Source organism: Topomyia yanbarensis, chromosome 3, assembly GCF_030247195.1.
Source record: "Topomyia yanbarensis strain Yona2022 chromosome 3, ASM3024719v1, whole genome shotgun sequence".
In the NCBI taxonomy this organism is placed as follows: domain Eukaryota; kingdom Metazoa; phylum Arthropoda; class Insecta; order Diptera; family Culicidae; genus Topomyia; species Topomyia yanbarensis.
This window is the reverse complement of record NC_080672.1, coordinates 161,243,069-161,267,943: the sequence shown is the minus strand read 5'-3', so window position 1 is coordinate 161,267,943 and position 24,875 is coordinate 161,243,069. Positions and strand designations below refer to the sequence as shown.

At 36.5% G+C, this 24,875-nt stretch overlaps 1 protein-coding gene across 1 annotated transcript in view; it reads left to right on the top strand.

Moving 5' to 3' along the window:
- The window catches only part of LOC131689355 (allatotropins-like), a 94,366-nt gene extending 69,768 nt beyond the window's left edge, over positions 1–24,598 (top strand). Inside the window, exons 2-3 of the mRNA XM_058974385.1 lie at positions 23,208–23,557; positions 23,715–24,598. Of these exons, the coding sequence (XP_058830368.1) occupies positions 23,208–23,557; positions 23,715–23,868 (504 nt within the window). The 3' untranslated portion in view covers positions 23,869–24,598. The remainder of the gene's footprint in view (positions 1–23,207; positions 23,558–23,714) is intronic.
- The last annotated feature ends 277 nt before the right edge of the window (positions 24,599–24,875 follow it).

Here is a 24,875-nt window from a genome sequence, read left to right as displayed (position 1 = left end):
GTAACAGAAACCACACCATCATCTGCAAGTTGCCTTAGAGTGCATGGGCTGACAATACAATTATCAATGTCATTCACGTAAAAATTGTAGTGAAGGGGGCTTAAACAAGAACCTTGTGGGAGGCCCATGTAATTTATTCTGAATGTTGTCAAATCGCCATATGAAAAATCCATTTGCCTTTCTGACAATAAGTTGTATAAATAATTATTTAATATTGGTGAAAGACCACATTGATGTAGTTTCTCTGAGAGAACATCAATGGAAACAGAGTCGAATGCTCCTTTTATGTCTAAGAACACAGACACCATTTGTTCTTTTTTTGCGTAAGCTAGTTGGATTTCTGACGAAAGTAGCGCCAGACAATCATTCGTTCCCTTTCCCCTCCGAAAACCAAACTGGGTATCTGATAGCAAGCCGTTCGCCTCAACCCAATTGTCGAGACATCGTAGGATAGAGTTTTCCAACAATTTCCTGATGTAGGATAGCATTGCAATCGGTCGATACGAGTTATGGTCGGAGGCTGGTTTTCCCGGTTTTGGAATGGCGATAACTCTCACTTATCTCCAGTCGTGCGGGACAATGTTCTGCTCAAGAAGCTTATTGAAGAAATTCAACAAGCGTCTTTTTGCTAGGTCAGGCAGATTCTTCACCAAGTTGAATTTAATTCTGTCTGGACCCGGAGCATTATTGTTGCATGAGAGGAGTGCAATTGAAAATTCCATCATTGTCAAAGGCGAATCTATGGAATCGTTACTTGTGGGAGCATCGCGAATGATTTTCTGCGCAGGAGCAGAATCTGGACAAACTTTCTTGGCAAAATTAAATATCCAGTGATTCGAAAAATCTTCGCTTTCATTAGTTATGTTTCGATTCCTCGATTTCTCTTGACAAGCCATCAACGAAGCGTCTCCAATAGAATTTTTGCATTTCGTTTGGGTTTGTTCTGCTGCTTCAATAATTAAACCCGCTAGAAATTCATATTCTTCGGTAGGTGGTAGCTCTTCCATCGAAACAAGAGAAGTGGAAATTAAAGATTGGTATTTTTTCCAATCAATATTTCGTATCAAGTCATAAGGGACATTGATTGAATTCGTGAGGCCTAATTCACTGTTAATTGAAATAACGACTGGCAAATGATCGCTACCGTGAGGATCAGGTACAACCCTCCACGTGCAATCTAACCGAAGTGATGTCGAGCATAGAGATAGATCTAATGCACTTGGTCGTGCGGGTGGTCTGGGGATGCGTGTTATTTCGCCTGTATTTAAAACTGTCATATTGAGCTTGTCACAAACATTGTATATCAAAGAGGATCGATTATCATTGAAGAGGGAAACCCACAATACTCCGTGCGAGTTGAAGTCTCCCAGTATCAGCCGCGGAGCAGCCATGGATTCCACTACCTCAAAAATCTGACGTTGTCCAATTTGAGCTTTGGGAGGTATATATATATATATAGAAGCGATAGACATGTCTTTGCCTTTAATGTTCGTTTGGACAGCTACAGTCTCAATGCCAGCAAACAAGGGGATGTTAATTCTATAGAAAGAATAGCACCTATTAATTCCTAGAAGCACTCCTCCATACGGGGTGTCTCGCTCTAGGCGAATAATGTTGAAATCATTCAAGTTGAAATTAATGTTTGAGGTAAGCCATGTTTCACATAAAGCAAAAGCATCGCATTTCAAATTATGCAGCAAAATTTTAAAGGAATCAATTTTAGGTATGATTCTTCCGCAATTCCACTGTAAAACAGTGATGGAATCTTTCACTGAAGGAGGTGAATTATCCATTGAAAGATACAATCGCTGTAAGGATGGGCCATTGAGCAATGAGCTGCTCTAAAAAATGTTCTAATTGTTGGGAGGAACGCTGAAAGTATACTTTTTAGTGGTTCAGAAATATTGAATGCTTCGAAAATCCAATCAACAATTTCAGAAAATTTCAATAAACCTATCCCCGGTTGAGGCTCGGAGGAAGTTGAAGTTTTATTATTTCCAGTAATGGTGTTCTGTTTGGATTGTACATTACACTGATAGAATATATTCGTAAATCGCTATGCATTAGTTTCGTACAGATAATTTTCATAAAATATACGAATTTTTCGTACATATAATGAATTGTTCGTAGTTCTATTGAAACCTATTTATTTTTTATTACGAGTTTTTCGTGAAAACCACGAAACGACTTTCGTTGGCTTATTACGAAACAGCTTCGTTCGGCAAACGAATTGTTCGCTGCTATATACGAATGTCTTTATAATATTTACGAGCACCATTCGTCGAACCGTCAACGTCAACAGAGCTTCAATATGGAGCCATTGTTACTATACACCAGATAATTGTTGATGTTCACGACGGTCTCGGTCTGACTAGTTAGTAGCCGTATCCGTGTCCGCCGGTTTCAGGAATATTTTCTAAACCTCTTCCACTTCTAGTTAATCCAGAATCCGGAGCAGTACGGATTCAGCTGAGCCATCGCTCGATGGTTTTGCATGAATAATTTTGAGTTTTTCTCTGCCGGAGCAATGTAACAAAATATGCTATTAAATACGAAAACTTCTCTAAGATGAACGAAATGCATTCGAGCGACCAACGAGATTGTTAGTAATATACACACACGTTTATTAAAATAAACAAAACATTTCGTTTCATTCACGAAAAATAATGTCGTTATCAACGATTACATTCGTGCAATGTAAACTAAATAAGTAAAATTTACGAAAACTTTCGTTCATCAAGCGGCCATGTCTTCGTACCACAATAAAATCGATTCGGACACATCGATTTTTTTAAATAAAAATAAAATCTATGTTGTCAAACATCGATCCCAAAAGATCGACTGAAAACAATAAGAGGATAATAAATACGAACACTTTTCTAAGATAAACGAAATGAATTCGTGCGACCAACGAAATCGTTCGTAATATACACACACGTTTATTAAAATAAACAAAACATTTCGTTTCATTCACGAAAAATAATGTTGTTATCAACGATAACATTCGTGCAGTATACATTAAACGTGTAAAATTTACGAAAGATTTCGTTCGCCAAGCGGCCATTCTTCTTCATGAAATGAACGAAACCTACTATTTAGAATGCACGAAAATGCTTCGTTGCAGAAAACGACGAATGAATTCGTGCATTTTATGATCGATTTCATTATATTTAAGAATTTATATTATCAGTGTACCAAAACCGGGAGGGACTGGTTTCGGTATTGCATCGGAACTCGGCAATAGAATAGCGTATCTGTTTTCTGAGACCGTGGGTTCAGGAGTAGCATTTTTCAGTATTTCTGCATAAGAGCGCTTAGACCTCTCCTTCAAGGATCGTTTAATTTTATCCTCCCGCAATTTATATATGGGACATTCAAGGAGCTCGTGTGAATTTTCTCCGCAATGTAAACATTTTTCTAAGTTTTTATTGCATGTATCCGCTCCGAAACATCCGAAATCCCGACAACCAGATGAATTCATCCGGTTTATTTTCAGAGTCTAAAAGTAGATGGGTTCATGAATCCAAAACATTTAAAAGATTCAAAATCGGTTAGAAAATGCCGCAGTTATGAGCATTTAAGTTTTTGGGTACCCAGGTACCGTTGTCGGCCTGTTACGGGGTAAAAAAATCTAGAAGTCCTTCTTCAGGCCCCCGTTTTCCACATCATCAATTTTATTTCCCAAAAAGCTAAGCTTGGGGATGTTCTAAGATGTCACTAAATACCAATCCCCAGTTTGGAGATTAATACTGGAATTTCATGGATTTAAATATGAAAAGATACCTAGGCAGTGGCATCCAGGGGGAGGGTCCTGGGGGACCGGACCCCCTCCGAAATTTTTAACTTGTTAATAATTTTTAAAAGAATTTCTATTTTAAATTCGTTCTAAGCTCAAAATCATTCTAAATCAGATTTAACAACCAAAACTTACCTAAGGTTATTAGATATTACGTATTGTACACTGAACATTTCAAAATCGAAATTTCAGACCCCCTCCGAAATTTGTTTTCTGGACCCGCCCCTGTACCCTGGTATCCTGTCGGACACATTACTGTAAAACCAAAAAACTGAAAATACATTAATAATTTTTATACTATTTGTACTATTATACTATTAGAATTTGATAATGTTTAATGTTTGAATCATTATATTTGTTAAAATAGAACGAAATAACCCATGTGGATGAGCGAAAACAAATATTACAACTATAGGAACATAGACTTCCAACTATAGGAACACTATCACAACTATTGGGTCTTACACAGCGTTTCCTTTTTTAAACATTTTTTTTTTACTTTTAAAATTGCTTAGGCGCTGGCATAGTTCATCCACTAGTCATCTCCCCTACCTTTCCGCCAAGATGCATTTCTGCTAGAAAAAAAATTGTTTAGTTTTTGCGTGATTAAATAAGTTTTTTGATCATGTTTTGCTCAGTTTTTGCATTGTACTCTTCAAACGCAATATCAATAAAAAGGTTCAATTGATCGTATAGATTTAAATAGTTTGTTATGTTATCTTCGCTGTTAAATTTTTTTATAGATTTTTTGGCTTTCTGTTTTGAATATTTAAAATTTTTGATTTCTCTGTTGAACCAGATGGGATATTTTGAGTTATAGCGACGTCTTCTTTTTTCAATGGTATAATGTCGTGAATAACTTCAAATAATATTTTGCAGAAGATGTCCACAACAGCTTCAATATTTTCTTCATTCCTTAAAATCATTCATTAGTTTTTAGCAGTAATTTTTTGCCTCAAGCTTTTATAATTAGTGAACTCGTTGTCAAATTTTCTTTAAACTGACTGCCTTCAGGTATGTTGTTAACATGCAAGAATACAGAAAACTCAATGGCTGCATGATAAGCTTCATTCTTCTTTAATGGAGTAATTGATTCCGTTACACAGAAGTCTTCGTCATTATAAAATTTGTATTTTGTTGATTGGGGTTTTAACCATTAGGTCATTCGCCCGATTAAAAAATCTAAATAGCTGCTGAATGCAGCTGATTTCTTATGTGATTCATTTGATTAAGGCTAGGTTCCTCCAAAAAACGTGTTTTTTTTTAATCCATTTATTGTTCCAAAAATATTTCAAAATAAACTTTTTACAGTCAAAAGTATGTACATATATTAAACTACATAAAAACATTTTTATTGTTATGGTTGCTCTGAAAACAGCTGCTCAAACTCGTCCGATTTGTTGGTGACTATCATCATTTCTTGGAATCGAATCATCTGAAAGCATAAAGTAAAAGTTTCATGTTCTGTATCGAATTGGCTCTGGTCGGCACTACAATGACATATTTCCGAGCTTTCAAATGGTTTACAATATCGCCTTGATGTCAATGGGAAAGTTATAGGAAATGTTATGGGCCTTACGAAAAACTAATTGTTGTAGATGGAGAAACGCGAATAACTTCTGAAAAGGTTGTAATAAAACAAAATAATTTTGTTGTTAAAACAAAATTTGAAATAAACTGCTACATTTCAGAAAATTTTTGTTATGAGCATTTTGATTTAAAATGGTGTTTAGAATCATATTCAAAAATAAAATTATACTTTTGACTGCAAATAGTATGAATTATAAAAATTTGTCCAAAGTTGTTGTTAGGAAAACTTTTTGCCTTTCTCATATAGAAAGGTTATGCAATCACTCTGAAAAACGTCAACCTAATCCCGGCCCGGAGGGCCGAGTGTCATATCCCATTCGACTCAGTTCGTCGAGATCGGAAAAAGTCTGTATGTGTGTGTGTGTGTGTATGTGTGTATGTATGTGTGTGTATGTGTGTGTGTGTGTGTATGTGCGTATGTGTCAAATAATGTCACTCATTTTTCTCAGAGATGGCTGGACCGATTTGCCCAAACTTAGTCTCAAATGAAATGTGCAACCTTCCCATCGGCTGCTATTGAATTTTGGATCGATCGGAATTCTGGTTCCGGAATTACGGGTTTCAGAGTGCGGCCACACAGAAATTTCTCATAAAAACTATAGGAAAAATTAAAAATAGAATTTTTATTTTTGATGCTAAATGTATTCAAGGTGCATAAAACGTCGAGATTTGACGCAAACACGAAAAAAAAATAGACGAAGATTCACTTTTTTGGATTTTGCACATTTTTGCCTTTCTCATATATCACTCTGAAAAACGTCAACCTAATCCCGGCCCGGAGGGCCGAGTGTCATATCCCATTCGACTCAGTTCGTCGAGATCGGAAAAAGTCTGTATGTGTGTGTGTATGTGTGTATGTATGTGTGTGTATGTGTGTGTGTGTGTGTGTATGTATATGCGTATGTGTCAAATAATGTCACTCATTTTTCTCAGAGATGGCTGGACCGATTTGCCCAAACTTAGTCTCAAATGAAATGTGCAACCTTCCCATCGGCTGCTATTGAATTTTGGATCGATCGGAATTCTGGTTCCGGAATTACGGGTTTCAGAGTGCGGCCACACAGAAATTTCTCATAAAAACTATAGGAAAAATTAAAAATAGAATTTTTATTTTTGATGCTAAATGTATTCAAGGTGCATAAAACGTCGAGATTTGATGCAAACACGAAAAAAAATTGACGAAGATTCACTTTTTTGGATTTTGCACATTTTTGCCTTTCTCATATATTACTCTGAAAAACGTCAACCTAATCCCGGCCCGGAGGGCCGAGTGTCATATCCCATTCGACTCAGTTCGTCGAGATCGGAAAAAGTCTGTATGTGTGTGTGTGTGTATGTGTGTATGTATGTGTGTGTGTATGTGTGTGTGTATGTGTGTGTGTGTGTGTATGTATGTGCGTATGTGTCAAATAATGTCACTCATTTTTCTCAGAGATGGCTGGACCGATTTGCCCAAACTTAGTCTCAAATGAAAGGTGCAACCTTCCCATCGGCTGCTATTGAATTTTGGATCGATCGGATTTCTGGTTCCGGAATTACGGGTTTCAGAGTGCGGCCACACAGAAATTTCTCATAAAAACTATAGGAAAAATTAAAAATAGAATTTTTATTTTTGATGCTAAATGTATTCAAGGTGCATAAAACGTCGAGATTTGATGCAAACACGAAAAAAAATTGACGAAGATTCACTTTTTTGGATTTTGCACATTTTTGCCTTTCTCATATAGAAAGGTTATGCAATCACTCTGAAAAACGTCAACCTAATCCCGGCCAAATTTTTTTTTCGACTCGTATAAGGTTTCTGGATTTTAACAGGGGCCCTCCCTTTCAACCCCATCATCTTTAAACCACCACTATATTACAAAGCATACCAATTTAAGCTGGGGAGTCGTTCATTCATGGGACTCTCGCCCTCCTCACATACCCATCCCCGCATGACAAAATGAGTTTGCAAGCAGATAACATTGATCTAATGCTGATTATGCTAATGGAGTATGACATTTTTTGGTTCCAAGTGTTTCACCGTCGACACGTAGCTCATCAAGTTCGTGGCTGGCATGCCATTGTGTATAAGTGCAAAGTGTACTAAGAATGTAATGGACATTTCCACAATTATGTTGAACATAAAAAGCCTCCGTGCCATAGTTTAGAGAAATGAGAAAGGCACAATTGCACCGCTAGGTGGATTAAAACAGGTTTTTATTAAAAGCTTCTGCATGATCCAAATACACTGAAAAAGCTTCTTTTATGTCTTTTAAACGATAAACATTAGACTTTTGACAATTAATCATGGGGTTACGCGAATAACTTTTAAAAAGGACATAATTACAAGAATTAATTGTTTTTGTTGGAGCAAAATTCCAAATATCTCGAAAACTGTCTCCTTTTTTTGAAGATATTTGTTAAATGTAATAAAATTATAGTTTTGTATGTCAATTAGTAGGAAATTTTAAAACATGTGTAAAGTTATTGTTAGAAAAACTTTTTTGCTGATAATTTCTACATTATGAAACCACATTCAAAATATGTCCTTTCTCTTTAGGTTTTTGTTGACAAAATATAATTTTTTTTGTAATTTAAATTTTTATCATAAATTTTTGTTTTTGTGAAAAATGGCACAACATTTTTTTCAGTGTATATTTTTTTCGTGCAGAAGTATTCATTATTTGTAACTCGTTCTCGGATAGATTTACTGTATAAAATAGTGTAATCGAACAAAAAAAAAAATTAAAACTATTGCGCGTAGAAACGTTTACGCCCTTTTAAAAAATTACGCTTGAGCCAAAATAATCTTATTGACTGTGAAAAATGTTTAATCTTCCATGCCGGTTGAACCTGTAAAGTTTTATCGGAATCTAAGTTGGTCGGTCACGATTTTAGAGGTTTTCGGAATTCCTCTAATATAGATTTTTGCACCGGTTTATATGAGAAATTCCTATGTGACCGCAATAATCACTCTGTAACTCCAGAGCCAAAAGTCAGATCCGAATGAAATTGAAGAGCAGTCAATGGGAGTATTATATCTTTCATTTGAAATTAAGCTTGTAAAAATCGGTTAAGAGCTTGCTGGGCAATAGGTGTGACTCAGGAACTTGACGAGTTCCCTGGGGGCATCAAGAACCGTCGTAGGTGGCTAGTATGCTCAAAACTACTTTGATTAGTCATTAGTGATCCAAACACGCGAATCCAAGTAATGTTGAAACCATTTGAATAAGTATTACATCATTCGGACGTCATAGGGTTACCAGTTTATATGGGACTTTGCTGTGTGACCGCACTCTTCAAGCCGTAACTCCGGAACCGGAAGTCCGATCAATTAAAAATTCAATAGCGTCATATGGGAGCGTTACACTGTTCATTTGAAACTAAGTTTGTGTGAATCGGCTCAGCCATCTCTGAGAAAATCGAGTGACATTATTTGACACACATACACACACAGACATTTGGCGATATCGACGAACTTAATCGAATGACATATAATACTCGGCCATCCGGGCCACGGTTGGGTGCGTTAACCACTCCGCCATCGAGGAACTGTGATGATGTCATAACAGATTCCCAACAGTATCGTGATCCCCGTCCCGGTCTTAATACCTACAGTGGACTGTTGTACCCCCAATGCCTCTCATAAGCGAAATGTCACCGCCCCTTCTTAGGCAGAATTCACTCGTTAGTCCATTTTTAGCTCCTGTGGATCACGTTCAGGCTTGAGATTTTTTTATTTTCATCGTTTTGCTTCCCATTATCATAATGATACCGTTTTATATTGGAGAGTACAGTTTAACCACAGAGAACAGACATCCAGGATCGAACAAAAATATTTAAAAAACGTGTGTAAACGTTTGAATTCATATACGAAAAACACTAGCGCCGCCACACCAACCTATCCCAACTATCCGTCAAATCGATTCCGGAACCGGTTCGAAATCCTGGATGGATTCAGCATGGAATCTAGCTCAAAGAAAACAACCGATACCGACTCTATCGGTTGACGCATTTGAGCTGGAATTCATGCTGGAAGTCCGAATCGGTTCCGGACTAGTTTGACTGGGTAGAGAAATAACCGCTGTCAATTCTGTCGCACTCAGCCACAAAAAACATGACGACAGTAGCGCACTTGGTTTAGATATCCAAACTACCTTCGAAACCGTTAGAGATTTTACACAAGTTGAATACTGAAGTTGGACGTCTGTTCTCTGTGGTTTAACTTTAAGTTTTTAAGATAGGGTGTGGAGACTATTTTCGCCCTATTTCTATTATCGCCCTACCCATTTGAAGCCGTTAGTTAGAGCAGCGTCTGCCATCTTTGTTCAACGCATTAGCTCAAATGGTAGTGCGAAAATAGGAGCATTCGATTCGAGTTTTCGGGGCTCTCAAACAGAATAGTTTCTCTTTTTTCAGGACCTTTTTGTTATTATATTGGTTCTTGGGAATGAAGCAAGGATACTGACGCCAATTTATGCGCGTTTTAACGAGTGTAGGCTGCGTAATTAACTAAGAGAAGAGAAGACAATCGCGTAGCCAATTTGATCCAGTCCTAACCTCAATATTGAACCAGCTTCTGATTGGTCGTTTTGCCAATCATGAGCGTTTATTATATTTACCAACGGGATGGAAAACAGTGCTGCTGAATCTATTCTGGCTACTTTTCATACACATCAACATTTCATGCAAATTCAATAAAAGTCCTGAATGACGATATAGTTACGTCTACTGTTAAGAGAGACACGAATAAAAATCAAATTAAATTTTTAAATGCAGCTTATGCATTGTAAATTGTTAGTTGAGGTGCGATTTTCGAGGTAAAATTATTTTCAGCAATTGCGAAAAGCATACAAAAGGAATCTGGCAACGATGAACGCTTGCTGTCTTTAGATGTACTGCAGGGCCAAGTCGGGAAAATTAAGAAGAGCAAGAAGCCTGTTGTCGTCTCTTCTCTTAGGTAATTAATAGAATGGGGTGGTACCCTCCCTAATGGGGCCAAAATTAGGTCTTTACCCTATCACGTTCACCGCAACGGTACATTTCGAAAAACTTAGTTCGGAGAAAATTGTGTTTAAAGTTTTGTGTTAATTTCATACGCGGAAGAACCAGCGCGCTGTGTACGGATGTAGTATGAAATCTAGTGCTCCGATCTGGATGAAATTTCGCACAGATATTTTCAAAAGTATGTACTTCCAGAATATTAAATAATTTTTTTTTTTTATCGATTTTTGAGTTCCAAATTTGTACATAACCTCTTAATAAACCCTGCATGCCCACAAATCATCAAAGGTTGTTCCTTAGACATATCTTAACATGTTTTAGCAGGTGAACATAGCTCTAACGCAATAGAAAATTTGTTAACTGCATTTTCATGTACAAAAGTATATCAAAACCAAGGAAAATTAGTAGTATCGGTTGTAGTATATTTGAAAATGAATTACTGGGTTATGGTATGTGTACAGAGCGTACGTATATCTAATTGTTATTCATACCCCCTTTAGACGCGATGAATATTTGAAAATGTTTTAATTACATGTATGGGTGAATTCGCGTAAATAGATGTAAATTCTATTCCATCCTAGTATAATAGCGTCAATCTTGAAGTCAGATACAGTACCACAAAGTGCTTCATTTTTCATTTTTCAGCCGCGACAATAAATTTGGTCGCTAGTGACAGCTGTAAAGTAAGCTACAGAGATGACCACTTAGGACCTGTTGAGGTGTAGCAAATTTTATAACAAAGTTCGTTGCATTCTGTTCATCATAATTATGTTGTTGGACTTACCTATTAGTAGTGGCCAGAAGGAAGCGCATAATTTGATAGCAACAAATATAAGCATAACTTATCCTGCTGTTGGAAGCTACCACAACCGCTGAGGTTTTCCTTCAACAAAGGCAATGCAGTGGACCGTTTGAAAATTTTAGTTTGTCCTACCAGCACATAATAACACCGTCGACTGAGTTTGTCACTTTTATTTCGCGGACCGGAAGTGGTGAAATATCGGAGCACAAAATGGGAAGTTGTCAAGTTATAGTTAGTTGTTTTATGTGTTGCTTCATTTGACGCGAATGAACTAACGATGATTTTTTTGGTTTAAATGAGTGCTGACGGTATTTTCGTTCTTATAATCGATTAGAACAATTGAATGGGTATTATGATTGTTCAATTGCTGACTCATCGCCTGGGTTGTGCTTTTCTCGCTTTCTTCTTCTGTTATAAACCAAATTATCAATAAATATGTATTAGTCAATCAATCCCAGTGCTGTCATGATTGCAAGTAGCTGATGTGCTATAGATCTATTCTCTACTCAGTGGAAAGTGAATTCGTCTCGTATTGTTCGACTAAAGCATGAAAGGTATATCGCTTGTTTGGGAGATATAAAAACACATCAATGCGAAACTTGGTTCAATATTATATAAAGATTTTTTTTCCATTATTGGTAAGCCATGATTGCTGTCTGATTATCAATCGAAATAGAACACCGTTTATTGTTATACGCAGCCAGGATAGCAGAGAAAGAGACTTTTCAGTATTATTTGGAAGATAGAATTTGATTTATTGTCGTGAAAATTTATGCACATGTTGGGGTAAAGTTTATATTAAATTAAAAAAGTTATTTTTATAAATATATTTCAAAAAAATATCTCCAATCTCTGTGAGTTGCCTTAAATAGCATTTTACGGAATGCTCGATAGCTCTTAATGGGACCATCTAAAAGAATGAAGACAAGAATATGAATCATTATCCCGTAATTAACCGAACAAATAAGGGACCTTCCATATACCACAAGGGGATTCTTCATCGTTGTCCATTTTTAAAATAATTTTACATCAAGAGCGAATGACCTATCGAGGTTAAAGCCCCATTAAACAATACAATACAATACAATTTTGCACCACAGTTGGTATAAGCTGTTTTCCTTCAACATTTTTTTCCAATTGCAAGAAACACTTAAATCGCACATGCATTTCAATATAACGATTGTCGCAACTTTGCTACCAAAAACCCTTGATCCAATCTTCTGAAGAGTTAAAAATAATCGAAGCTCTTTTTTGATGGCTGAAAATGAGCCTGACGCGACTCGCGGTGAATAGAAAAAATATTCATTCGAATATCCAGCCTTATTCATTCAGTTGAATATCGGACAATATATTCATTTCACTAATTATCTAGGAAAATGTTTTCAAATGCCGGTAAAGCATATCAAACAATAATCATCATCGCTTACATTGTGCCAGGGCCTACTTCGATGCGTTTGATTCGTGGCTGCACGGTCGCTTCGTGTAATAATCGGAGACGAATGAAAATCTGCATGGATGAATGGGCGGTTTGTTCGTTTGACGTTTTCAGCTGCGTCGTTGAATATTGAAAATGAATGCGGCTGAATATGATCAATTTTCATTCAATGAATTTGAATATTTTTAACTCTGATCTTCTTTAATTTCCTCAATCGTGATTACTTTTTTGCATTGTTACATGGTATATGATCCAATTCAAAAATTCAAAGGTTACTTCTATTTTGTGTAAACATTTCTGAAATTCTCGATTTCATTCAAAAATGAAATATTTTTTGCAACAGCCCAAAAAAAATTCTGTGAACAAGGTTTAAACGATTTTCATTCTAGTTGGATAGGAGTACGGAGATTGCCCACCCTTGAAAACGGAAGGAAAATCAAGATATTGCTATCAACGAGGTATATGACCGAAAGTGCAATATTATTTATAACCAAATGAGATTTTACAGCACAAAATATTTGTCAATGGAAAATAGGTATCAGCGAGGAAAACTTTTCGATTATTCCTATAAAAAATATCGTAGAACTCACTCGGTTCAGCCATTTGAGATATTGTATAAACTTACTTTAAAACACAGTTTTGAGCAAAGGGCGTTTAAAATAAATGCACTCAAATTCAAATTCAATTCCTATTTAAAAATGTATTGATGGGATCGAACATAGTAATAAGATTCTTATGTATGTTCAATATAGTGGTTCATGGTTGTACGGCAAAAATCGAAAATAACGTAACGCAAAAGTCATGTCAAAGATTTCATCATTCCTCCTCTCCTAGTACATAACATTTTCTGCAGTGAAAACGTGTTACGTAATGGTCTAGTTTACTCCCCCTTCCCCCATATGTCACAATGTAATATTTGGTGATTCTCCCTCCCCCTTCTCACACTCCTAACAGCGTTAGGTACTTTATGAATGGTTTGTGAGCTTCTTTTTAACCCTCCGGCACTCGCGCGAATGGCTCCCCGAAGAAGATTTCGCTAGAGTTTCTGAAGGTGTTGCACTAAATATAACGGCGCGTGTGTTGGAGGGTTAAGTAGCGTATATGGTTTCAAAAGACAGCAAATTCTGGGGGCGATTGCTTATTTCTCGGTTCCTGGATAGTGTTTAAAGTTTGTATAGCAATTAATAATGAAAGCCCATTTTTTTGCATCTCCGCTCAAACAGTTCGCTATTTTAAATTAAAATACCAACGCAATGAAAGTAGCGTATGAGAATTAAAATCCGAACATACTTTGAATTGCATTAAATTATTTATTTTTTAAGCAATTTTACTCATTGTCACAATTCACAAGAAAAATCATCTCCCTACTACGTTGCTTTCCTAACGCTATGATGTACTTGCCTTTCATCTTCTTGCTTTCTCGTTGTTTCAATAATTTTCAGTAATTGTTTTATCCAGATTATTTTTTTCGCTCTATTACCTCAATAGTTGACAATTCGCAAAAAACACCGATAATGGTCTGCGGTTTAAAATCATTCGGGATGAACGTTGGCGCAAATCCACTAGGGCCCGTTCATATACCAAGTGGACGGCTTAGGGAGGGTAGGGGGTACGAAAAAGTCTACGCTTATAGATCACGAGACGGTGGTGGAGGCGAGAAATGTCGACATGGACTCTTCAACATTTCTTCTTTGTGGTTAAGGGTTCCAGCGTAAAAAAATCAGTTTTTTGTCAAATTATTTTAGAAAGATGGGTGAAGCGAATTGATCGAAACTTTTGTACATTATGTTACATCATTTCAATAACATTCGGTAATTTTTTCATGCAAAAATATCTACAAACGACTCGGTGACAAAGCTTTTTGTAGAACGTGTCTGGTAAAAAACGGTGTTACCTGCCAGTCAAAAACTACTGAACCGATTTCTTTCAAACTTTCAAACTTTGCATACACATTCTATGTAAAAAATGCCTAACCTCTACGTTGAGTTTTTGGGATAATTTTTCAATTAAGGGGGCGTATTATTCATAAAATTGCGAAATTTTTCTTGAAAAATAGCGATTCCGCCATTTTATTCGTAAATTAGTAATTGAAAAATTATCTCAAAAACTCAACGTAGGGGTTAGGCATTTTTTACATAGAATGTGTATGCAAAGTTTGAAATAAATTGGTCAAGTAGTTTTTGAATGGCATCGAACACAGCAAATCGTGTTTTTTCCAGAGACGTTCCACAAAATCTTTATCATCAAGTCACTTGTAGGTATTTTTGTATGAAAAAATTACAGAATGTTATTGAAATGATGTAGTATTATGTACAAAAGTTTCGACCAATTCACTTCACCCATCTTTCTAAAAAAATTGACGGAAAAACTGATTTTTTTACGGTGTAATATGGTTTTTAGATATTAACAGGGGCGTCTAACTCCTTCTCAGATAGCTTTGCTGCTCGAAACAGTAATCGAACAAAATAAATTGAAAGTACAGCACGCAGAACGTCTACGCCCTTTTGAAAGATTGATCTTGTATCAAAATATTGCCATAGCCAGAAAAAATCATGGAGATTGCTAAACCGAACACAACTGCAATGTTTCGTTCGGTTTAGCAATCTCGATGTATGGGGGAACCCAGGGCTATTCGGACTTACTTAAGGAAATTGCCCTTTTAGGTGGATAGATGTGAAAGACTTTATCGGTCAAATGTGCTAATTGTTAGTTTGAAACTACACCTACATTTTGGTGCCATAAAAGCTCATTTGTACCACTCCATGGTAGCGCTAAGTGACAATTTGCAAAACTCTACGTTTTCCCATCCTTTTTAAATATAGGGGTAATTCGAAATTCCGTACGGGGCAGTTCAGACCGTCAATTTTTTATAATGGAATTATGTCCTCCTATGGAAAAAAAAACTCCTTAAGAAGCAAAACAAAATAAATTGAAACATAGTAACAAAATAAATTGCGTTGCAAAAACTTAATCTGGATAGTCACAGCTGTCGATTGGTGCATCATGTATTTTTCAGCTGTGCAATCGTGTGCGTAACCGCAAGCCGCTGAATGGTGGTTGATGGAATAGGGGTCCGAATAGCCCCATATGCTTATTTTGCACAAAAATGGTGAGCTTCTTGAAAATATCTATGTTTTCACCTAAACAAAAATCATTGCACAAAATAAGAGCTCAAGATTTCCAAAACACTTGCCAGTTATTTTTTATCTTTATTTGTTGCTTTAATCATTAAAACATTAACACGTCTCCTTTCTAAAAAAACAAAGAATTAGATTCAGTTGTCAAAATTATTGTTTTAGACTAGCGGTTCCACCAATATGTACGACAGTCAGAAAGTCGTACGATTTTATGAGAAATCGAAGGGGTCTGAATTACCCCCATGGCCCTAATAGCACCGGGCCCCCTAAATATTTGAAGTATTTTAAAAACATCTATCATCTATTTCATATAGTCTCATACAAATGTGTTTGTGTTAGTGTGACGGTTGAGGTTGTACTATATAGTGTCTTTTAATTTGGGTTAAAGTGTCTGTACGCACACATTCTCAGTCCGTCTAGGGATACATGAAAACACATGGGTTTCATTGGCGTTAAGTAACTCAATTGCTTTTTGAAGACCCCTATCGTATGCGCCAAGAGAGTAAACGCACAACATTTCGATTATTATTGTACGTCCAAATATACTAACAAGTTAAGGGGAGCACTCTATTTAAAACCTTGAGGTATGAAATGCTTTGGAAAAAATTTTGAACAAGAATATAATGCGACAGCAAAAAGGTCATTTGTGTTAATCAAAATACATATCTGAACTTTTGTTTTTGATTTTGAATATATTAATTTTTTGTGGCACCCATCTTGTGAAGGCCCTCCGTTACATAATTTTTGCGACAGTCACGCTACAACCCAGACCAATTATCTAAATCACATGATGTTTTCTTTTTATAGTTAAGGGTTGTGTAGAGTGCTTAAAACTTGCACTTGTTAATAGAAATTTATCAACAATTTTGTTTTTTGTTGTTATTAGCGAGTAAATCAGTTTAATCTACGAACTGTTAACAGCAGCACGGGGTGTAAAAACTTTGTCCGCTAGTGGTGGATACCAAATCGCTGAAAACTAATATCAACAAATATTGCCAAGATGCTGCATGGTGATTGAAATTTCAAGCAAATGATCATAAATCGATTGATTTTGCATATATGAAGCAGTACATCTAAATCCTATAATTTAATTCAACTTTTCCCATGTACCTAATGCATGACCAAGTTTGTGCTTGCGTGGCGGGAAAATTTCACATGTAAAGGGTAGGGGTATGTACCTGTTGTGAAACACCCGCCATTTATTTTCTGTATATTTAGTTAGCGTTGTAGGATTGCTGACGTCTACTCAAATTGTTAATTGATTTTCGAATCAACCGCTTACATGTCGAAATAGAAGTTTTTGCCACAAAGTGTTATTGTCAATAACGACTTTCTAGATTTCTTGCTTGTTTCACTTTCTAAACATGAACATTGTCATACGAATGAATCATGAGTACATATATACTATTTTATTAAAAAGTGTTTTGAAATCACCATTTTAAACTAGACCTTTTCTGCTTAGTCCCATCTTAGTGAACAGATCGGCACATCTGTTCAAATAATTCACCTTTGACGTTGAGTTTTAATCCTAGTTTTCTCTAATTGCTTTCGTTTATTTATAACAATTTTGAAAACTATTCGTGCTCTATCTATCAAATACATTCGAACAAATTGTGCGACGAGCACTAGGGCTTCGATGTTTCGTATTTTAGATTTCTCACATAAATTATATTTTTTTAACTTTTAAATTATAGATCTTATTTTAACACTATAGATACTATTCCTCAAATACGAGGAATCGTTCCTGAACGAGACATTGTCTATGGTTTCATATTGATTTTAATTTTGTTTGGACGTACGCTTAAAATACTACCATTGGTCAACAATACGTAGTGATACCTACCAAAAAGAGCTGACACATCTTCTGCAACATAATTCAAATAACTTAGACTAGTCTTGCTACGAGTGATTAAATCCCAGCGCTTCCAGACTGATGAAAAGTAAAATCTATAGCGGAAAATGACGACATAATTTCAATAGTGAAAATTGAATCTAAACTGGTAACAAAAGTTTGCTTCGTTGGCTGGTGCAAAATTGATTCTTTCGCAGTAATGAAGGATTCACTTTACCAATTTGGTTGGCATTAATTATGGAATAGCTCGTTTCAGAATGGCGATGCGATAACAGTCCTAGGTTCTAATTCGAAACAACAAATGATCTGCGTCACCTATGCAATTGTTTTTGGAAACGATCCACGGTCGGAAATATATCTTCCGTAATGTTTAACTGTTATTTAACCACAGTATTTTCGATTTCTTAGAGAATATACAGTAGAATTGAAAATTTGACCTTTTAAATATTTTTGTCGCTTTCTATTTTTTGTATTCCATTTGTATGACTCTAATTTAAATTTGGTCAATAAACAAATCGAATTTTTAAATATTATGCGAAACATTTTTCGTGGACTCAATAATACTCTACGAAACGAAAAACTGCGTTATAAACAACCGTGGATGTACTGATTTTTTCAATTTAATTTTTCTAAACCGAGTATGTATCGATTTTCATTTTCCAATCTGCATTTTTATGTCCTGAACGAAAAAAAAACACCGAAATAAAACTGCTCTGTTCTCTAAACATACCTAAAACTTCCAAACCAAAAGCCAGTGTCACCAAAAAAGAAGTAATTAACAAGAAATACGAAGTTTCAATATTTAACCCTCCGGCACTCACGTCAAATTTTGCAACACGAGCACTCGCGCGTTGTACTTTGTGCAACACAGATAATCTTTAGGATACCTCGTGATCCTAATCATTTGGAGAACTACTTTCTTCCAAACATGGGCAGTGGATTATAACGGGTAAATATACTTTTGCATATAAAATATTTAAAAAAATCCATAAAGAATTGTAAAACGATCCATAAAAAGTTGTCCATGTTTCATAAAACAAAACTGAAAATCCATAAAACAGTGTGAAATATCCATAAAAAGGGTGATTTGATCCATAGATTATGTAAAATTGAGCCATAAATGATCTCAAAAGAGCACTAAAATAGTAATAAACGAGCAATTAAAACCATCCAATGCCCCATAAAAATATTGAAAATGTTCCATAAAATGTTACATTTTGCGCCATAAATTAACTGACATTGATCCATAGAATATTAACAATGTACATTAAACACGTCGATATGTTCCATAATATCGACAAAAATGTTCCACGGTATTACAAAATAGAGCAATAAAATGTTAAAAATCTGTTTTAATCCACCTAGCGGTGCAATTGTGCCTTTCTCATTTCTCTAAACTATGGCACGGGGGCTTTTTATGTTCAACATAATTGTGGAAATGTCCATTACATTCTTAGTACACTTTGCACTTATACACAATGGCATGCCAGCCACGAACTTGATGAGCTACGTGTCGACGGTGAGACACTTGAAACAAAAAAAATATCATACTTCATTAGCCTAATCAGCATTAGATCAAGGTTATCTGCTTGCTAACTCATTTTGTCATGCGGGGGTGGGTATGTGAGGAGGGTGAAAGTCCCATGAACGAATGACTCCCCAGCTTAAATTGGTATGCTTTGTGATATAGTGGTGGTTTAAAGATGATGGGGTTGAAAGGGAGGGGTATGAGGGCTGGATGGGGTGGTGGTCTGAGGGGTGATTTAAAGAGATTTTTAAGGGAGGGGAGCGAACAATAGAGGGGGAGGTGTAACCCCTCTCCGTAAACCATCAACTACGCCCCTGTTAAAATCCTGAAACCTTATGCGAGTCGAAAAAAAATTAGGGCAGACAACATGTTTAATATCGCGATAACCACCGCCACAAGCGCAGAGACCGCTCTCCACGACCCCAACACGCCGACGATGGGCATTCTACGTATAATGATTGTACATGACCCGAGATATCACCCAAATGAAGTAATGACCCTCAGCCATTCTCTTGGACCAACGTTTGTTGATACCTTTGGGATTCCTGAACATCCATCGCTCCACGAAATTTGCCAATTTTCGAGGGTCCTCTGAGAAGAAATATTTAGAACCTCGTTGAAGCTACGCGATCTTTCATATGTATCACCTTCAAATGCGTAAATGTCCACCTTCTCATTATCATTTTAATCCAAGTGTCCGCCTTCTCATTACCAGGAATGGAATACGGCAAAAGAACTCAAACTAAGGTAATCTGCTATGATTTTTTCAGATAAAGTACTCAAAAACTCAAACGGAGTGCCTGCCGTAACTGTAACGATGTGGGCATGGTCGTTGATAGGTAAATATAAAACCATCAGTTATGTGGGGAGAATGTTGGCATCACAGCCCCTTTTATGATTGCACTCACCACTACTGTCATAATAATTAGCATAAAAGCGATGCATAGCTGTCATCATATGACGAACGTTCCTTATATTCCAATCACAGGATGAATCGAACACACAACGTAGGTCCTAGCCTCCAGAAAAAAACATTGTTTCTCTGATGATCCGTCCATTAATCCGTCGACGGACTGCTGCCAATAATCGCGTTTTCAGCTTTCATCAAGTTTTTCATTTGCATTTTTAGCGTTGCGTATATTGGGAAAAAAATCGGACGATACGACGTTCAAAAGTCCTGACTGAGACTGTTCACGGTTGTTCGCGTCGGGTACTCGTTTTGTCTGATCTTTAATCGTACTGCAAATGCATTGTGTAAAACCTGGGGGAAAATGCAGGAACTGAAATATAGGGACATTGATATCCCATGTGGAAATTCCTGCTAGTTTCTAAGATTACCGAGGCCAGGAAACACTTATTTCGGTTTTGTAACAGCACCCTTCAAGGGACACTCTCAGGCCTTTACGAGGAAGCTTAGGAGAGAAAACTGATTTTCCTCTTTCGGAAATTTATAGGCACATTAGAAGATGATCCCATAATGGGATGGTCAGACTCTTGCTCATTAGTGTACAGTGTACGGCAGTTCATGCCACGCGGCGCAAAAAGACGAACAGGTAGACTAGCCCCGTCCAAAAGATGAAAGTGTGGAAGAGCAAATTCGGTGATAAGTTCGAAATGAGGCTGATGGAAAATAAGTTGTTTTCATATACTCCTTAATCCGTAGCAAAGGGTTCTTGAAGGAGCGAACCTTATACTTCGCAATTAAGGTCCCTGTTGGAGACTACACCATCAATCTCTACTTCCCGGGCGGGTACATTGACAAGATACTTCTTCGTACACGGCCAAATGTATTTAGTTGAATCTCGCATAAATCGATGATGTTAAATGGCTTATCTTTGCCCTCATTCAAGTTTGTTATGAATATATACCAAGTTCGTTATTGATACTTTTTGCCTGTTTCAGGCAACTAGCAATTGGGAAATTGGATTTTGAGATGATTATGACTTTCATTGGTTTAGTTTTCAATGATTTGAAAAAAAAAAAAAAAAACAGTTTGGACAAGGAAAAGTTTTTTCTTCAAATAACTTTTTTACCTAAAAAGTGCCCAACTCGAATTTTTGACGGTAGGTAGGGAACATAATTACTTATCTTGGAACAAAATTTTATCCAAATCAAAGATGGGGTTTTTTGCAAATCTACTTTAAATTTTTAAAATCGATTTTTCTCAGTGTAGGGGTCAATTTTTTCAATATTTTTATTAAAAAATTTAACTAATTTTGTGACAAATACTCCTGCAATATTTTTTGTAGGATTTGTCATTTTTAGACTATAGCCATTGGAAAAAAATGGTAAAAAAGTTTGACCCTTTTCAAAAGACAGTCTAGATAATTTAAAAAAAAAACAATGTATGCAAAGTGGCTTTTTGTGACAAAGTTCTCATGTACAGAAAGTTTTATTGAAATCTGAGAGGGTGCTGCCAACCCTGAATACGATTTAGCACGAAATTCGCCTAAAGATAAATACCTAGAAAATGGTACACCGAATAGTTTAGGTTTTTGTCACTATGCACTACTAGCAAACATGCACATTTTTTATTTCTGAATCTCAAGATTGCGAATATTTAGAAGTTCATTCAAGAGTTTCAATGTCGCAAAATGCTCAGTGTGGAAGTTTTCCATGACTTCCCTTTTTGTCAGTTCCGACAGCATAAGTCATTAAGTGACTTTACGCTTCAAAATATCTTCACTTCTACGTATAGAAGAGAAAAAGTTAAGTCGCCGGGAAACTCTAAGCTTGCTCATATGACTCTATTCCACGCTTTTCTAAACTTTCTTGCTTCAACTTCTTGCTCTTCCTTGAGTACTTTGGCTCTCAATATTGGGAAAAATTTCACACCTTTTGATCTCTTGCTAATTAAATGTCGTTTCAATATGAAACCCTGTTTTAATCCACCTAGTGGTGCGATTGTGCCTTTCTCATTTGTCCAAACTACGATTCCATGGCTCATTATGTTCAATACAATGGTGGAAATGTATATTACATATTCAGTACGATTTGCACATAGTACATACAATTGATCGACAGCCACGATTTTGAGATACTATGTGTCGACACTGAAACATCGCTTGAAACCAGCGGCGAATCAAGGAGGAAGATCCGTTAAGAAATTTTAAACTAGTTATAATTTTAAAGTAGCAACCCCTTACTGCATACTTCTACCTAAGCCTATACAAGCCAAAAAAAATAGGTTGACGATTTTTAGAGCGATTGCATAACCTTTCTATATCAGAAGAAAAAGTCAAAGTCAAAGTCAAAAAAATCAATTTTCGCCAAAAAATTTTTTTTTCGAGATTTCATCAAATCTCAACGTTTCATTCATTTTAAAGTCATTTGACATCCAAAATACAAATTCGATTTTGAAATTTTCCCTTACTCCCCCCTTTGGGAATTTTTCATTTCAGTTTATATGGGAATTTGCTGTGTGGTCGCACTCTTCAACACGTAACTCCGGAACCAGAAGTCCAATCAACAAAAAATTCAATAACAGCCGATGGGAAGGTTGTACCTATCATTTGAGACTAAGTGTAAATCGGTCCAGCCATCTCTGAGAAACAGAGGTGACATTTTTTTGCACATACACACACAGACATTTTCCGATCACGATGAACTGAGTCGAATGACATTCGGCCCTCCGGGCCGGGATTAGGTTGACGATTTTTAGAGCGATTGCATCGCCTTTTTATATGAGAAAGGCAAAACTATTTATAAGTGCAGTGTCCTTACAAGAGTTGCTGATTCAAGTAGTTTGATATTCTGGCTCCAGATGAAACCTGGGACAGGACGTGCGATGCGGAATAGTAAATGTCACCGCGAATAAGGACGAATAACACGAAAACTTGTATTCAAAAGATATGGCCAATATTGTTCTACACATACTAATAGACCATACATTGTTTTGACAAAAAAGTTCCAACACATTCTTAAACTAAGCTCAAAATGAATCTAAACCAATCTGTTTGTTCGAAACACACACATTGATCACAGCCATGCGCATTAGGTGAAAGTTGATTGAGCCACTTAGTTCTGATTTATGTTTCTTTAATTAAAATATTACAATACATTCAATTTTCCTCTGCTATAGGTTATGAAAATGTCCGCTTGCAAGCTGCTGTTCGCAGTGGTGATATCTTGCATCCTGCTCTGTTGTCACACTTCGAATGCCGGTCCGGCACGCCAGTTGGCCAATTTGGCCGTTCGAGCCTCAAAAATTCCCCGTTCAATAAGGGCACCGTTCCGCAACTCGGAAATGATGACAGCTAGAGGATTTGGCAAGAGGCGTGTTCCGATCGGGGACAACGTGGGTAGCGGAAGCAGCGGAACGGCCGACGATGCACCTTGGAGCTACGATAAGCGGGAAGCGCGGAAGCTTTTCGAACAACTTGTCGGTGAGACCGGCGATTCAGTGCAACAGATGATCGGAGAACAGGAGAGGTATTTAGTTTTTGATAGCTCTCTCATTCGCAGCATTATTCGCATAAAACAATAGCATAAAAGCATTCTATCAATCAATCTAGATATTCACAAAAACATATGCAATGTCAATGCAATCAGTTATATTCTGTTATTTCTTACATTTTGTTTTCGACAGTTTTCCACTGGATTGGTTCGCCAACGAGATGACTTCGAATCCGGCCTTAGCTCGGACAATTTTACAACGCTTTGTCGACACTAATAAGGATGGTCTGCTAACCATGAATGAGCTGATCAGTTCCAGCGGAAGCGAGGGCAACGAACTGTTTTAATGTATTTCCCTTACCCTGTTGTTCTTTTCCCTCCTACCTACCACCGGATACTCAACAATTGTTCCGTCGTCGATCCTTTAATTCTTTCAAAATAATTGAGTATATTGCTTAAGGTGCTGGAATGTCAGACGAATGTTCTTGTAATATATAGGCGTGAATGTTACCTATCCTACCAGTGCCGATTTGTTGGTACATTTAATCAATAAGATATTAGGAGCTCATAGCTTTTGCGCCAACAAAACTATTTATTAGTGATTTGACATACCTTATGGTGTACGTAGGGGTCTTTTATAGTTCAGTTATTGAAACATAGTGCTGAAAACAATAATGAGTTCAAATACAAGAAAAATATTGTCTATTCTTGGGAGCCGTCATGAATAATTTAACTGATTGAAAGACATCTTGGAAATAGCCGATTAAGGCTGGATATCGAGCTATTTCTAAGATTTCGACCGAGTTTCGCGGATTCCCGGAAAAAAATTAATTGAATTGTTCAAATTCAAAACAAAACGAATTATTTAAGCACAAGAAAAAGTAATCAGTTAACATTGCACGATGCACGCAATGTTCACGCAATTACAGTAAAAGAGAGAGAATGCTACCTTAACAGAGATATCAGATCAAGTACTGCAATGTACATACATAATTAAACAACAAATAAAGTTATATTATGCAAGGAAATCTTACAAAACGCAATTGAAAATAAAATACTAATGCTAACGAAAAGCTGAATTTCGATGAGCAAAAGTTTTCTGCTGATGACTGCACCGTGTCCGTAGTAGATATTCATTTCATCTGTGTTGAATGCTGCACAGTGCCAGTCTGACGCGTTGCCTACCTGTGTCTTTATAGTTATGTACCGTACACCAGAGCGACTTGGATCACTTTTGAAGTAATCATTACACATTTACAGTTGAATCTTTTTTCCAAGTTTAACATTTTTAAATAATGTACTGATGCATGAAGTCTGTTTTCGTATTCAGGGGTGACCTTGATAACATGTATGT